Genomic DNA, 15,294 nt, shown 5'->3' with positions numbered 1-15,294 from the left:
TATGATATTGATATTGTGATTGTCCTTATTTTATGATCATGCTACTGAGACTCTAGCATGTGAGACATGGCTGTGAAGTCTAGACTCTATCACTTAAATCCCTGACTATACATTCTTCTTAAAAACTTAATGTTCTCTTTAATTAACTCATTTAATTAGGTCATGCTAAATTTGTATATAAAAACAGAGATAAATTCTTGCAGGTGAGAAAACTGTCAAAGAAAATGCTTCTGTAGATGATAGGAAAAATACAGGTTGGCTACAACTGTGAAAGGAAATAGGACAAGGTTCTAAATAAATGCTGGGATTATGCAAGCAAAGGAAAAAAATGATTTGCAGGTTTTGTTTGGCAACTTCTTTCTTAATATTCCTGTATATGAATCTTTCTTTCTTTCCAAGTTCCCAACCCTATTACATTAGCTTCTGTCCTTGACAAGCTTGGTCACTGAGCCCTGTTTACCTCTCCTGTTCTCCCCAGTTTACCTTAAGGCTTAATTTAAAAGCCTAGAAGGAAATGCTTAAGTAAAACAACAACAACAACAAAATTGCAGAGGAAGACAGGTAAAACACTTGAGCTTGCCTGTAAATGGATTATTTTGATAGAATTGGATTTGATCCTTATTTTGGCAGTGACGTGTGTGGTACACTGGCCAGGAAAGGAAGGAGAAGTCTGCATAGCAAATGGCACATTTCCATTGTTTATGTTCAGCATTTTAATAACATTAGTATTTGCACAGCTGAAGGAAAGGAAGGCACCCTGAGGATAGACACCATGAGGAACTCTAGAAGTTTGCTAACCAGAAAAACATGAGTTGGGAAAGAGCCATAAATGTTAATAAGCAAAAAGTACCTCAGCCAAGATAAACCTAGTACTGGGATACTAAATTCCAAAAGGAGTCAATAAGGAGCAAAATGAAATGATTATTTTGACAATTGTTAACACTATTTTTTAATTTTTATCATGAAGGTATCAATACAGAGATATTCAGAGACAGGAAGTTGGAGATTTCTCCACAATATAGTGAAAACACAAAAGGCTTTACATGAGAGAGAAACACCTTTTAATTTCATCTTTGTAACTTATGATACATGGGGGACTTTAATCTCTCAGGACCTCAATTTCCTCATCTGCAAAACAAAAGAAATACCTAGCAAATATTAACTAAAAAGAATTTGTAACAGTTCCTTTTACATTAGTTGGTGCCCTTAGGCCTCTATTTGTCTTGCAATATCTCATTTTAGCTAGTAGGATAATCACCACAGCTTTGTTTATAATCACCACTGCCCTTGCTTTGGGCCTGTAGGGAGACCAATTATAAGCTGGATCTTATTCATTATAGGAAAATAGAAACCATGGAAGGCATGGAAAGCCAATTAGCTATTAAGGAGAATGCACAGGGCTTTTGGGCTTCCCTGGTGGATCAGCTGGTAACGAATCCGCCTGCAATGGGGGAGACCTGGGTTCAATCCTTGGGTTCGGAAGATCCCCTGGAGAAGGGAAAGGGAGACGTCTATGGACTATAGACAACTCCTATGCTGCATTTCATAATCAGTCTACTGCTAGGCCTGTGGAGTGCTCCCCTCTTCATCAGTGGAAGGCTTCCCATGATGGGCATCTCCACTTCAAGTAAAGGACTTTCTCCAAATCTGTGAATACCTTCGACAACAATCATATGTCATGCCTCTTCTTAATCTGATGGTATCTAACAATCCTAAAACGGACTTGTGCAACACTTTGTACCCTAACTGTGGACATAATGTGACTTTTAACTTTGCTGATTGTTCTGTTTTTGCTGTTTGCTCCCTGCCTCTGTGACTGTGTGACTGGATTTGTTTCCAGCTACATGAAGGTTTTTAAGTTACAAATGGTTGCTCAAACTTCTGCCACTGTGGCAGTTTCCTCCAACTACTACTTGGGGCCCCTGGATCAGAGACCCTCAATATTAGGATTAGGAGAATATGTTGCCTCATCAATTGAGGGATAACTCCCCTTTCCCTGCTGCTGCTGCTGCTGCTGCTAAATCGCCTCAGTCGTGTCTGACTCTGTGTAACCCCATAGACGGCAGCCCCAGCTGCCCTATCCTTGGGATTCTCCAGGCAAGAACACTGGAGTGGGTTGGCATTTCCTTCTCCACCCCTTTCCCTAGGCAACATAATTCTCCTAAAAGAAAAGGAGGGAATGAGAGGGTAACAGAAAGGAAGGCTAGGGGTCTCCAAATGGAGGAAATAGGCTGCAAGCGTCAGACATTTTTTATCTCTCTGTCAAGCAGCAGGAGGAAATAAGCTGCAAGTGTCAGATTTCTGGCTTCTCTGATAGCTCAGTTGGTAAAGAATCCACCTGCAATGCAGGAGACCCTGGTTCGATTCCTGGGTTGGGAAGACCCCTTGGAGAAGGGAAAGGCTACCTATCCCAGTATTCTGGCCTGAGAACTCCATGGACTGCATAGACCATGGGGTTGTGAAGAGTTGGATATGACAGAGAGACTTTCACTTCACAGGGATTTTTTAAAAATTTAAATTTATTTATTTAAATTGGAGGCTAATTACTTTACAATATTGTACTGGTTTTCCCATACATGAACGTGAATCTGCCATGGGTATACACCTGTTCCCCATCCTGAACCCCCCTCCCACCTCCGTCCCCATACCTTTTTGCAGAAACATAAGCCCATGTTTCCATAGACAGCCTCATCAGCTGTGAGTTTTTACACATTTTTATCCTTTCAAATAGATTCTTTCCTCCCAGGGTTACCACCATGTTTGAGACAATGAAGGCTGGTAAAGAACTGATCATCCTCTTAGATATGTCGTTCAACACTAGCCTGGGGGTTACCCTGTTTGGGTTCTGTGTGCATTAATTCAGAATTGAGCCTCAGTAATGGTAATGTGCTGTCGGCCCACCTAGCAGACAGTCAGCCCTCAGATCCTGGGCTCCCTCCCCCTCCCCTGGATCCTGCCCTAATCTCCAACTGTCCACAGCCACCTAATACAGACCTAAAATGGGACAAGGAGAAACACAGGATTAAAAAAAAAAAAAAAAAAGTGCTCAGTCAGAGGAAAATGAATGTAGACCTTGTTTACCACTCTAAAAGGGCTCATGTTTACCACTGGCTGAATAAGCTTGTCTTTCATGGGTCCTCATGGTGTAGATTTTTGCTGGGTGGTATATAGGGAGTAAAATTTATCTTATTTTTTAAGATTAACTTAATCTTTTTTGTCTTTTAGCAGGAGCTAAAAGAGTTGGAAATGCAACTGTGGCAGGCCCAGAAATGGAAAGAATTTGGTTATAGGGGTGTTGAAAAGCTCCGTCAAGAACTTCTTCCTTAACTAGCCTCCTAAGACACCAAATTTTACCATTCAGTTCAGTTCAGTCGCTCAGTTGTGTCCGATTCTTTGCGACCCCATGAATTGCAGCACGCCAGGCCTCCCTGTCTATCCACCAATTCCCAGAGTTCACTCAAACTCACGTCCATCAAGTCAGTGATGCCATCCAGCCATCTCATCCTGTCATCCCCTTCTCCTCCTGCCCCCAATCCCTCCCAGCATCAGAGTCTTTTCCAATGAGTCAACTCTTTGCATGAGGTGGCCAAAGCACTGGAGTTTCAGCTTTAGCATCATTCCTTCCAAAGAATACCCAGGACTGATCTCCTTTAGAATGGACTGGTTGGATCTCCTTACAATCCAAGGGACTCTCAAGAGTCTTCTCCAACACCACAGTTCAAAAGCATCAACTCTTGGGCGCTCAGTTTTCTTCACAGTCCAACTTTCACATCCATACATGACCACTGGAAAAAACATAGCCTTGACTAGACGGACCTTTGTTGGCAAAGTAATGTCTCTGCTTTTGAATATGCTATCTAGGTTGGTCATAACTTTCCTTCCAAGGAGTAAGCGTCTTTTAATTTCATGGCTGCAATCACCATCTGCAGTGATTTTGGAATCCCATTATTTTGCCTACAGTAGAAGAGTCTATCATTATCTTTACCACCAATTAGATCAAACTATTTAGGCCTTGAGGGGACAATAAAGTACTACTCTGTTTAAATTGGGATTAGGGAGACACTTCAAGGACAGGGATGATGAGTAGGGCCAGTGTAGGTGCTGAGATCCCAGGGGGTAGGAGAGACTCTTTCCCAGTGTACAGTATGCGTAGGTGTGGTGGGGAGAGCCAAGGAGGGAGACAGTCCTGGGTCCAGAGGTGAGGAGGTGGGGCCTGCAGACAAAGAAAGATGGCAATATGACAAACCTGAGAGAAGTGTAATCTAGAGCCAGACCTCTGTGTAGATGAAACAGAATTATATTAACTGTGACTTGATTTAAAATTCAAATGCACTGGCTTTCAGAATGGACCATTTAAAAATGCAGTATAATAACCATTAAAGGTCTTTTTAAAATTTAGCTGTTGTGTCATAAAGCAATCGGATAGTTTAACTGTCTTAAAGCTACAATACTAGTGACTAATTCTTTCTTCTTTTCAGAACAAATAATAAGTTAAAAACCAGAAAGCTACCAGAGATATGTACAAATGACTTTAAAATATAAGGCAAAACAATTTTAGGTGTCACTGAGAAATAAACAAAAACAAGTTAAGTTATATCCTTCAAAGCTTTTAAAATCTTTTAAAATAAACACTTTTCATTTTGGAAACCAAAATCAACATAGTAATTATTGTCTTTTGGGGACACCATTTCAACCTTTAAACTGTATATAACACAAAATTGGGAACATATAAAGGTCACCAAGTAGGAAAACCATCTTTCTAAATATATTTTAATTTTTTATTGAATAATGCAGTTGACTGTTTTAAGGTTTTAAATCCTTTCATATTGCGGGAATAAAATAGTAAAAGGAAAAATTAACACTCAACTTTTATTAAGTATCAAGAATTTCGAAAATTGTTACATGTAAAATGCCCATGGTTCTATGTGATAGATATTGTAACCTCCATTTTACAAATGAAAAAACACAGCTTGAGAAACTTGATGAATGTCACACCACTGTAAATGCTAAAGCCAGGAATATATAAGCAGTTGAGAGATCTTGAGAGGAAATTTAAATTCAATGACTCGATTAACTGTTTCTCACTGGTACTTAATTAATAACTTCAATGCAAACATTTATTTAGAAACAATTGCAATAGGTTAACTTAAACCTTCTCTTATGTTGTTGGAAGACGGTGTTTGCTATGACGAGTGCGTTCTCTTGGCAAAACTCTATTAGCCTTTGCCCTGCTTCATTCCGTACTCCAAGGCCAAATTTGCCTGTTACTCCGGGTGTTTCTTCTTCCTACTTTTGCATTCCAGTCCCCTATAATGAAAAGGGTGTTAGTTCCAAAAGGTCTTGTAGGTCTTCATAAAACTGTTCAACTTCAGCTTCTTCAGCGTTACTGGTTGGGGCATAGACTTGGATTACTGTGATATTGAATGGTTTTCCTTGGAAACGAACAGAGATCATTCTGTCATTTTTGAGATTGCATCCAAGTACTGCATTTTGGACTCTTTTGTTGACCATGATGGCTACTCCATTTCTTCTAAGGGATTCCTGCCACAGTAGTAGATATAAGGGTCATCTCAGTTAAATTCACCCATTCCAGTCCATTTTAGTTCGCTGACTCCTAGAATGTCGACACTCACTCTTGCCATCAGCTGTTCGACTACTTCCAATTTGCCTTGATTCATGGACCTGACATTCCAGGTTCCTATGCAATATTGCTCTTTACAGCATTGGACCTTGCTTCTACCACCAGTCACATCCACAGCTGGGTATTGTTTTTGCTTTGGCTTCATCCCTTAATTCTTTCTGGAGTTATTTCTCCAGTGATGTCCAGGAGCATATTGGGCTCCTACCGACTTGGGGAGTTCCTCTTTCAGTATGCCTTTTCATACTGTTCATAGGGTTCTCAAGGCAAGAATACTGAAGTGGTTTGCCATTCCCTTCTCCAGTGGACCACATTCTGTCAGACCTCTCTACCATGACCCACCCCTCTTGGGTGGCCCCACATAGCATGGCTTAGTTTCATTGAGTTAGAAAAGGCTGTGGTCCGACTCTACACATGGACATCATCAGATGGTCAACACCGAAATCAGATTGATTATATTCTTTGCAGCCGAAGATGGAGAAGCTCTACAGTCAGCAAAAACAAGACCGGGAGCTGACTGTGGCTCAGATCATGAACTCCTTATTACCAAATTCAGACTTAAATTGAAGAAAGTAGGGAAAACCACTAGACCATTCAGGTATGACCTAAATCAAATTCCTTATGATTATACACTGGAAGTGAGAAATAGATTTAAGGGCCTAGATCTAGATAGAGTGCCTGATGAACTATGGACGGAGGTTTGTGACATTGTACAGGAGACAGGGACCAAGACCATCCCTACAGAAAAGAAATGCAGAAAAGCAAAGGGGCTGTCTGGGGAGGCCTTACAAATAGCTGTGAAAAGAAGAGAAGTGAAAATCAAAGGAGAAAAGGGAAGAATAAGCATCTGAACGCAAAGTTCCAAAGAATAGCAAGAAGAGATAAGAAAGCCTTCCTCAGCGATCAATGCAGAAATAGAGGAAACCAACAGAATAGGATAGACTAGAGATCTCTTCAAGAAAATTAGAGATACCAAGGGAACATTTCATGCAAAGATGGGCTCGATAAAGGACAGAAAGCTTCTAACAGAAGCAGAAGATATTAAGAAGAGGTGGCAAGAATACACAGAAGAACTGTACAAAAAAGATCTTCGTGACCCAGATAATCACGATGGTGTGATCACTCACCTAGAGCCAGATATCTTGGAATGTGAAGTCAAGTGGGCCTTAGAAAGCATCACTATGAACAAAGCTAGTGGAGGTGATGGAATTCCAGTTGAGCTATTTCAAATCCTGGAAGATGATGCTGTGAACGTGGTGCACTCAATATGCCAACAAATTTGGAAAACTCAGCAGTGGCCACAGGACTGGAAAAGGTCAGTTTTCATTCCAATCCCAAAGAAAGGCAATGCCAAAGAATGCTCAAACTACCGCACAATTGCACTCACCTCACATGCTAATAAAGTAATGCTCAAAATTCTCCAAGCTAGGCTTCAGCAATATGTGAACCGTGAACTTCCTGATGTTCAAGCTGGTTTTAGAAAAGGCAGAGGAACCAGAGATCAAATTGCCAACATCTGCTGGATCATCAAAAAAGCAAGAGAGTTCCAGAAAAAACATCTATTTCTGCTTTATTGACTATGCCAAAGCCTTTGACTGTGTGGATCACAATCAACTGTGAAAAATTCTGAGAGAGATGGGAATACCAGACCACCTAACCTGCCTCTTGAGAAACCTATATGCAGGTCAGGAAGCAACAGTTAGAACTGGACATGGAACAACAGACTGGTTCCAAATAGGGAAAGGAGTACGTCAAGGCTGTATATTGTCACCCTGCTTATTTAACTTCTATGCAGAGTACATCATGAGAAACGCTGGACTGGAAGAAGCATAAGCTGGAATCAAGATTGCCGAGAGAAATATCAATAACCTCAGATATGCAGATGACACTACCCTTAAGGCAGAAAGTGAAGAGGAACTAAAAGCCTCTTGATGAAAGTGAAAGAGGAGAATGAAAAAGTTGGCTTAAAGCTCAACATTCAGAAAACGAAGATCATGGCATCTGGTCCCATCACTTCATGGCAAATAGATGAGGAAACAGTGGAAACAGTGTCAGACTTTATTTTTTTGGACTCCAAAATCACTGTAGATGGTGATTGCAGCCATGAAATTAAAAGACGCTTACTCCTTGGAAGAAAAGTTATGACCAACCTAGATAGCATATTCAAAAGCAGAGACATTACTTTGTCAACAAAGGTCTGTCTAGTCAAGGCTATGGTTTTTCCAGTGGTCATGTATGGATGTGAAAGTTGGACTGTGAAGAAAGCTGAGCGCCGAAGAATTGATGTTTTCGCACTGTGGTGTTGTTGGAGAAGACTCTTGAGAGTCCCTTGGACTGCAAGGAATCTCACCAGTCCATTCTAAAGATCAGTCCTAGGTGTTCTTTGGAACAACTGATGCTAAAGCTGAAACTCCTATAGTTTGGCCACCTCATGTGAACAGTTGACTCACTGGAAAAGACTGATGCTGGGAGGGATTGGGGGCAGGAGGAGAAGGGGATGATAGAGGACAAGATGGCTGGATGGCATTACCGATTCGATGGACGTGAGTCTGGGTGAACTCCAGGAGTTGGTGATGGACAGTGAGGCCTGGTGTGCTGCAATTCATGGGGTCACAAAGAGTTGGACACGACTGAGCAAATGAACTGAAACATACCATTTACTACCTTGAACTGTCGAGCCTGTGATCAGCCACCTACTTCAGCTGCATACAAAACAAACCTATCCCTTTAGTAGCCACCATCATCTTATAATCAGGTGACTGTTTATTACAATTCTGTTTCCCCAAGTGTTTGACATAACAGGAAAAGAATTCCAAACTCTTGCCAAACCTTAAATGCATTCTACAATTAATCTCCAAACCACTCATTTATTCATTCATTAAATGAATATTGAATGTCCACCAATATATTAGACACAATTCTTGCTGCTGAAGATTTAAAACCTAAGTCCTTAGGAAGTTCATATTTTAATAGGAAAAAGAGATATGAGAGACAGATTGATAAAAGGATGATAGGTAGATAGATTGATAGAGATAAAGTAATGTGGATATGTCCTTGCGGCAAAAACTGAGAGTTGTCACCCAATAATCATTATCATCTTTGTCAGTAAGTTAAACTCTGAATTTAACTGGGTCCATGGCCACCCAGCATAAAATTTACATTTCCCAACCTCTCTTGAGCTGTGTATGGTTATGTGACTAAGTCCTGCCAACGGGATGTAAACAACAGAGATCTGAGCCATATCAGGCTATGTTTGAAAGATATCATTCCTTTTTAATTTTTCCCATTGGCTGAAATAAGAGCATGCTGACTAGAGCTGAAGCAGTAATTTAGGCCCAAGGGTCTTCATTTTGGGGACAAGGAAGCAAGAAGTTAGAGGTGACTGAGCCCCTGATAAATATGTCAATCACATCAACTCTAGATTATTTATCTCTGGGAAAAGTTCATGTGTGAGAAAAACAAACATTTCCATCTTTTTGAAATTTCTGTTTTTAGGGTTCTCTGTCACATGCATTAGAATTTTAATCTAAACTAATACAAAAATATTTTAAAGATAAAGCAGAGTAAGGGACAAGAGTGTGGCTCTGTGTAGTATTTTAGACTGAGGGTGATTAAAGGGTGACTGAGGAAGGACTTTGAGGAATCAATAGTTGGGAGGAGTTCTGAATGCGTGAGTAAGCCAAGTGGTAACAGGAGAGAGCATTCCAGGAAGTGGGACATAGCAAAAGAAAAAGGATACAGGAGGAACATGCTCCTATGTTCAAACATCAGCAAGGTAACCAAGATGGCCTACATTATCAACTTCTTATCCTGATTCTCAAACAGGAATACTTGACTCCAGACCTTGACGAGATCAGGCAATTTTGTAGGACTGTTCTCTACAGGGTCTCTTCAGGAAGACTCATGACTCAGCTACGAGTCTAAACTTTTACTCAGATTCAAGGCTTAACTTTTAATGCCCATTACAAAAAGCTTCTTCACTTCACCCAAGTATCACCCATTTTTCTGAAGTTAGCATAGGTTCTCACTCTTGCTTAAGGGATGGCATTATTTAAGGGATAGCTCTGCCCTATATTGCTTTCTTTCTTCTTGAAATCCTCAGACACTGTTGTCAGTGCTTCCACTTTAATTTGTGAATAATCCATCATTCTGTTCTAATTCAAGTACGTATCTTTTGCCACCTCGATTAGGATGAAATGTAAGACTTATATCTTCAAAATTTAAAAAAATCTCTTTGGGCTAAACAGAAGGTGGTCCATAGAAACCTTCTGTATGTTCATTCAACCATCTCACAAGATAGAAACACAATGGAGAGAACCTAATCTTTCTTGGTTCCTCCCTTTCGCCAGGAAGATATGAGTAGCTGAAGTATTTGGTGCTATATATAGTCAGTTGATGTCAGCTGGATGCCAGTCTCTTCAGAAAGGCTCACTCTCCAGTTTGAGTCAGAACTAGGGACCATGCCGTCCCAGGCTCAAGGATAAAAACCATCGGGCCCAAGTGCCATCCATAGTCCATCTCCAGTCTTTCCTCCACAAATTGGGATTCCTCCTTCCTGAAAAGCAAGGTGAGTATATCGTTTCCTAAAATGTTGTATTAGTCAATTGTCCAAGGAAGTTCAGAGCTGTGACTCATTAGTGGGCTTTCTTTGCTTTAAAGGACAGCGGTTGATGCCAATATTAAAATGCTACCACCAAAGAGTTCTTATTTAATCTGGTGTCCTGTCTTCATTCTTACAGTTTGCTGGAACTGAAGGCCAGTAAGGAAGCAATGACAGGTTAAAATGAACTGTGAAAGTGAGAAAGGAAGGGGAAAGGAAGCCAGCTCTTTCATTGCTTCTCATTGCCCAATAATGATTGTACTAGTGTATAGATAAGATGGCCTGAAACTGAGAATCAGCCTCTGTTCACTGTGACATTGCCTGTCAATGAATAGCATACTCTGTCACCAAACAAGGAATGGTATTAAAGCCTTTCAAAGGAAAGCAATAATAAAGAACAAAGATGCTCTCCTTCAAAAGGATGATTATAAAATATTGCAAATGAGTTCTTCACATTGCCTCAATAATGTTTCTTTATTTTTAACAGGGAACAAAAAAAATCATGCTATCACATAATACCATGGTGAAGCAGAGGAAAGAGCAAGCATCAGCCATCATGAAGGAAATCCATGGAAATGGTATCAGTGACAATCCTTCATAGCATTAACACAGCTCAGCACTAATGTAGACCCTTCCTGATGTTATTTAATATTCTATAGTTTACTTTCTTTAAATTCTTGCTATTCTATCATAACAAACCTGGAGCTCCAGGGGGTGTGGAAAAGCCTATGGTAACTAATCCTTTTGTAGTCATCCTTTCTCATTTGAAAGCTATTTTCAGATGAACAACTGTTCTAAAGGAATGAAGCAATCTGACAGCTGATGTACATTCTGCTTGGCTTGCCTTTCACACTTCACATTATAAGTTAATATCACCACTCTCAGATCATTTATTTTTTTCTTTTTCTGTTTTTTTTCAGACAGGTCTTATGAAATCTTGTGTTCCTTGTCCATCCCACAAGATCTATATTGATTTCTTTTACCATAAATTGTATAAATTATTCAAAATCTGTTCTACTATCCCTTTAGGAAAAAAAAATGTTGTTAAATTAGAATTCATATTAATTGTGAACTTCTTTAACACTGAAATAGTCTTCATATTTAGTAACTGATTTACCAAGACATTTTGTGTGGAAATCTACTATTTATAATTTCTAGGAAAATACAGATTTCCTATAGTCTCAAAACATACAACTCAAAACAATTTTAATGTAAGATGTAAGGTGATACATCACTCTTTTCTCTAAGTTCTAGTAAAAATTCTAGACTCTAGTACTTTATATATTGCATTTTGATTGTTGTAATGGAAATTCAACTTTGACTAAAAGAATAAAAGAAACTGAGCAAAAGATAGTGTCAATTTTAAAAGCAAATAAGTAGAATATCTAGATTCCTTTAAGGGCTGATTTGAGCCATTCCAGAATGTATCTGTGGAGTTTTCAGGGCATCTCCTTGCTTCCCTTCTATTGACAAGGAATATGATCTTTTACCTGAACAATACTGAAACCTAAAGAAATGAGATCTGGTGAAGGCAGCTGAGAGCAGGCCTAAGGGTAGCATTTTTTTCTTTCTCTCTTTTAAGTTTGTATTGGAGTATAGCTGATTCACAACGCTGTGTTAGTTTCAGGTGTACAAAGTGTAGCATTTTCATACTTCACCTTCCATAATGTGAGCTGAGTAGAACCAACCAGAGATTGTGTTAGATGCTTCCCCCATAATGCAGTCATATTTAAGGATTCTGTTATTAAGTTTGTTTTCATTTTCTGTAATATAAAATCATCCAAGATAAAATAGCGGATTCAACTTAGTTCTGTGTTTTAACTATCATTTTGAGTTAGCTTAGAATAAGTGAAGATAATTCTGAATCAGACCCCGGAACTAAATTTGTACCAATGTAAGTTTCCAAAATTCATGCTTCTTTTCATTTTTTTATGCTTCTTTGTATCTCCTGCTTCATGTTGTTTACTTGAAATTGTTTTAACAGCTTCCCTGATCAGGAAGGCAAAAATCAGATAATCAGTAACTAAACTTACTTACTTTCAAACTAGGCTTGGGATAATTTATCATTTTCTAATTATGTCATAATCATAAATCAGTCCGTCATTTTAATTTATTTCCAGTTTAAATCATGTTTTGAATTCTACTCTATTACTGATATAGACCTATAAAGAGTATCTTTTTCTTTTTTTGTAACATAACTTTTAAAATGAAATATAAAGAAAAAATACAATTATATCTCAAGGGATAAAAAAAATTCTCAAAACTACTATCTCATCACCAACAGGTCTTGGCCATGTAAAGTCTGCTAAAGCCTCCCTCCCAAATCATGGGTAGATTTCCAGTCCCTTAAGTAGAGTCACATGCTCTGCCTTAGTTTGGAGGTCAAGTACTACAGATAACACACGGATAATCACAGACTCTTTCTTAACTCATCTCAACTAAAATAGCTGTAGTACTTTAGGAAGTAATTTAAATAATCTCCCTCTTTTATTTCCTCTGACATATTACATGGAACTTTACTATTTGTATATGTCATATTGTTTAGAGATGTGGAATTAGATGGGCATCATTTTTCCTAAGGAGGCAGAAATGAGACATGGAGTGCACAGAAAACATTTTTAGGAACAATCCTCCAAATTTTCAAACACTTCACACCAGTAAAAACCTGGATAATGTATGATGAAGCATACCACAGTCTTGATCTTAATTCTAAGACTAAATAAGTAAAATTTGGACTGAATTGTCCTTTATAAAAATGATCAGAGAAGTTCTTCTCCCAGTCTACATTCTTCTTCCATTCCCTCTTCCCCTTGTGCATCAAGATTTTTTTTTTGCAGTATTATAATTCATTTATTTTTTATATTACTTTTCAGAAACATATAGCCAGGAGGAGAATGAAATGTGAGAATGAGATAGCTAAATGGGTTGCTTTCTAAACCTGAACTAGAAGTTCAGTCTGGTTCTTATTGTGGGGAGAGAGACTATAGTTAGTGAGCCTTGAGATCCGCCAATAGAAAAATACAAGAATCAAAAGAAGAGTTTTTCATCACAGCACTCACTTAATCTTAAGGAGAAATAACCTCAAAGAATCACAGGAAAATCCTATCCATACAGACTAGAATACATTGAACTGGATTGCCTGAGTAAAAATGAAGATGACCCCGCCTCTAACAAACCCCAAAATGTTCACTCATTATGGAGCCATCATGATTTGGTGTCAAATTATGTAACAGAAGCAAAAATACTACACTCTCAAAAGTAATTAATAGAAAGTATCCCTTAATACTAAGGCAGACCGTCCTCGTCATCACCTCCAGATGATCATCATCATGGTCATCACCATCAGCATCAGGAGTGTTAGAGCTGATGGTAGTAACTGGTGCTACAGCTGTGATACAAAACCTATGAGTATTAAACAGAAATATCAGAGCCATGCTGTTACCGTCTAACAAGTGCTATTCTAACAGACAAAAACACAGAAATATTTTGCCATTATTGGTGCATGAATTAGTTATGGAGACAAGAAAAGACTGCTTATAATGGTGGGAAAATGCCCACCAATCCTGTGCTATTTCTCCTGAAGCTGTACCCATTCTCCAGTGGTGATCGTGTTTCTCTCTCAGGAAATCATTTGAGACCCAGGAAGGGTAGGGGGTGAGATAAATGAATAGTAAGCAATAAGTCGATAGAGAAAGAGAAGGGGGAATGAGAATGGAAGAAGGAGAGGCACATTAGAACAACTGGCATCTGTCAGAAATGGTGGGGAAAAGGAATTAAAATTATGTAAGAACTGGGAGTATGCTGGCCCCTGATTTTAAGCACAAATACACGTAAGAAGTAGAGCTTTCAGAAATAGAAAGACTACTGTTTCAGTGACCCTACAGTTTTCTCACCTGGTTTTGTGAGGGCTTTTTTGGTATGTTTTTCGTTTGTTTGCTTGTTTTCCCTCATGACTGGTGAACAGCTGGTGAACAGTAACAGTACACAGAAGACTGAGCAGATATTTTTTGTGATTTCAGGAAAAGAGGTTAGTCTGTGTTCTGAAAATAGGAAGCCAGGTTCTAAATGGAGTGCTGTTGTTGATATGGTACCAGGAGCCCTGGGTTCCAGACCAGACATCTAATTCCTCACCTGAGACTGAAGAGGTTGGGTTTGTTGAGACATCTACTTTTAAAATTTCATGACTCTAATGTATTGAGCTATGTGTGTTTGAGTTTCCCCACCAATAGCAAAGGCAATGATAATACTGACACAAATTGCAGGGACACATAATCATGATGTCTTAACTTTCAGATGAAAGACTAAGGTGAGGAACCCTTTTACTTTTCCTATACAAGCATACCTCAAACTATAATTGATCAAGTTACTGGTATAAAAATGAGGACACAAGGAAGGCCTTAAATACCACAGATCAAATATAAAAAGTCTGGGGGAGAAAAGAACTTACCCTAATGCTTCAATGTACAAGTTTGAGAGTTTTCTTTGGTTTAAAATTTCACATTAGCATTCTCATAACCATGAGAAAAATCATGCATTATTTTGAAAATCAGTGTGCAGTAATATGTTATAAAATCGTGGATATTTCTAAATCTGCCATAGATTTCTAGACCTCTAATAAGGCCTTCCAGAAAAGTAGCAGCAGAGAACCAGGCTAAATTCCAGTTTATACCAAAGTTGAAATGATAATGTTTAATTCTAGCCATAATTTCATCATCCTAATTTCTTTATTGTCTTTTTCACTCTAACATACTCTAGATGTACATCCTATAAACAGTTCTGGTTGAATTACTGGTTAGTGTAATTCAATTTGCATACTTTAATATATTGGTAATCTCATTTTTTAAATGTTTATAGATTTACACAGTTTATAAGTGGCAATACTTTTAACAGTAAAGTTTTGAAAACTTTATAGTTTAGAACTCAAATCAAGGCAAAGAGATACAAAGCAGGAAAATATGGAATTCCAGATGAGTTTCAAAACCAACTTTTTTCATGTAGAGAAAACTATTAGAAATTAGTAGTAAACTTTTAACCAAATGTAGACTTTTTTTTTTAA

At 38.6% G+C, this 15,294-nt stretch overlaps 1 protein-coding gene and 1 long non-coding RNA gene across 3 annotated transcripts in view; one reads left to right on the top strand and one right to left on the bottom strand.

Moving 5' to 3' along the window:
- Positions 1–4,851: 4,851 nt before the first annotated feature.
- The window catches only part of LOC105615393 (uncharacterized), a 42,882-nt gene continuing 32,439 nt past the window's right edge, over positions 4,852–15,294 (bottom strand). The window contains exon 4 of the long non-coding RNA XR_009600971.1: positions 4,852–15,281. This is a non-coding gene — a long non-coding RNA (uncharacterized LOC105615393). The remainder of the gene's footprint in view (positions 15,282–15,294) is intronic.
- Positions 10,086–15,294, top strand: part of MYOZ2 (myozenin 2) — a 37,475-nt gene continuing 32,266 nt past the window's right edge. Inside the window, exons 1-2 of one of the 2 annotated variants that reach the window (XM_012179352.4) lie at positions 10,086–10,205; positions 10,726–10,816. Coding sequence is in view for 1 of the 2 variants with exons in the window: in NM_001199222.1 (NP_001186151.1) it covers positions 10,741–10,816 (76 nt within the window). In the remaining variant the exon portion in view is untranslated. 2 annotated transcript variants of the gene reach the window in all.

This window comes from Ovis aries, chromosome 6 (genome assembly GCF_016772045.2).
Source record: "Ovis aries strain OAR_USU_Benz2616 breed Rambouillet chromosome 6, ARS-UI_Ramb_v3.0, whole genome shotgun sequence".
NCBI lineage: Eukaryota > Metazoa > Chordata > Mammalia > Artiodactyla > Bovidae > Ovis > Ovis aries.
This window is presented reverse-complemented; position numbering and strand designations above follow the sequence as displayed.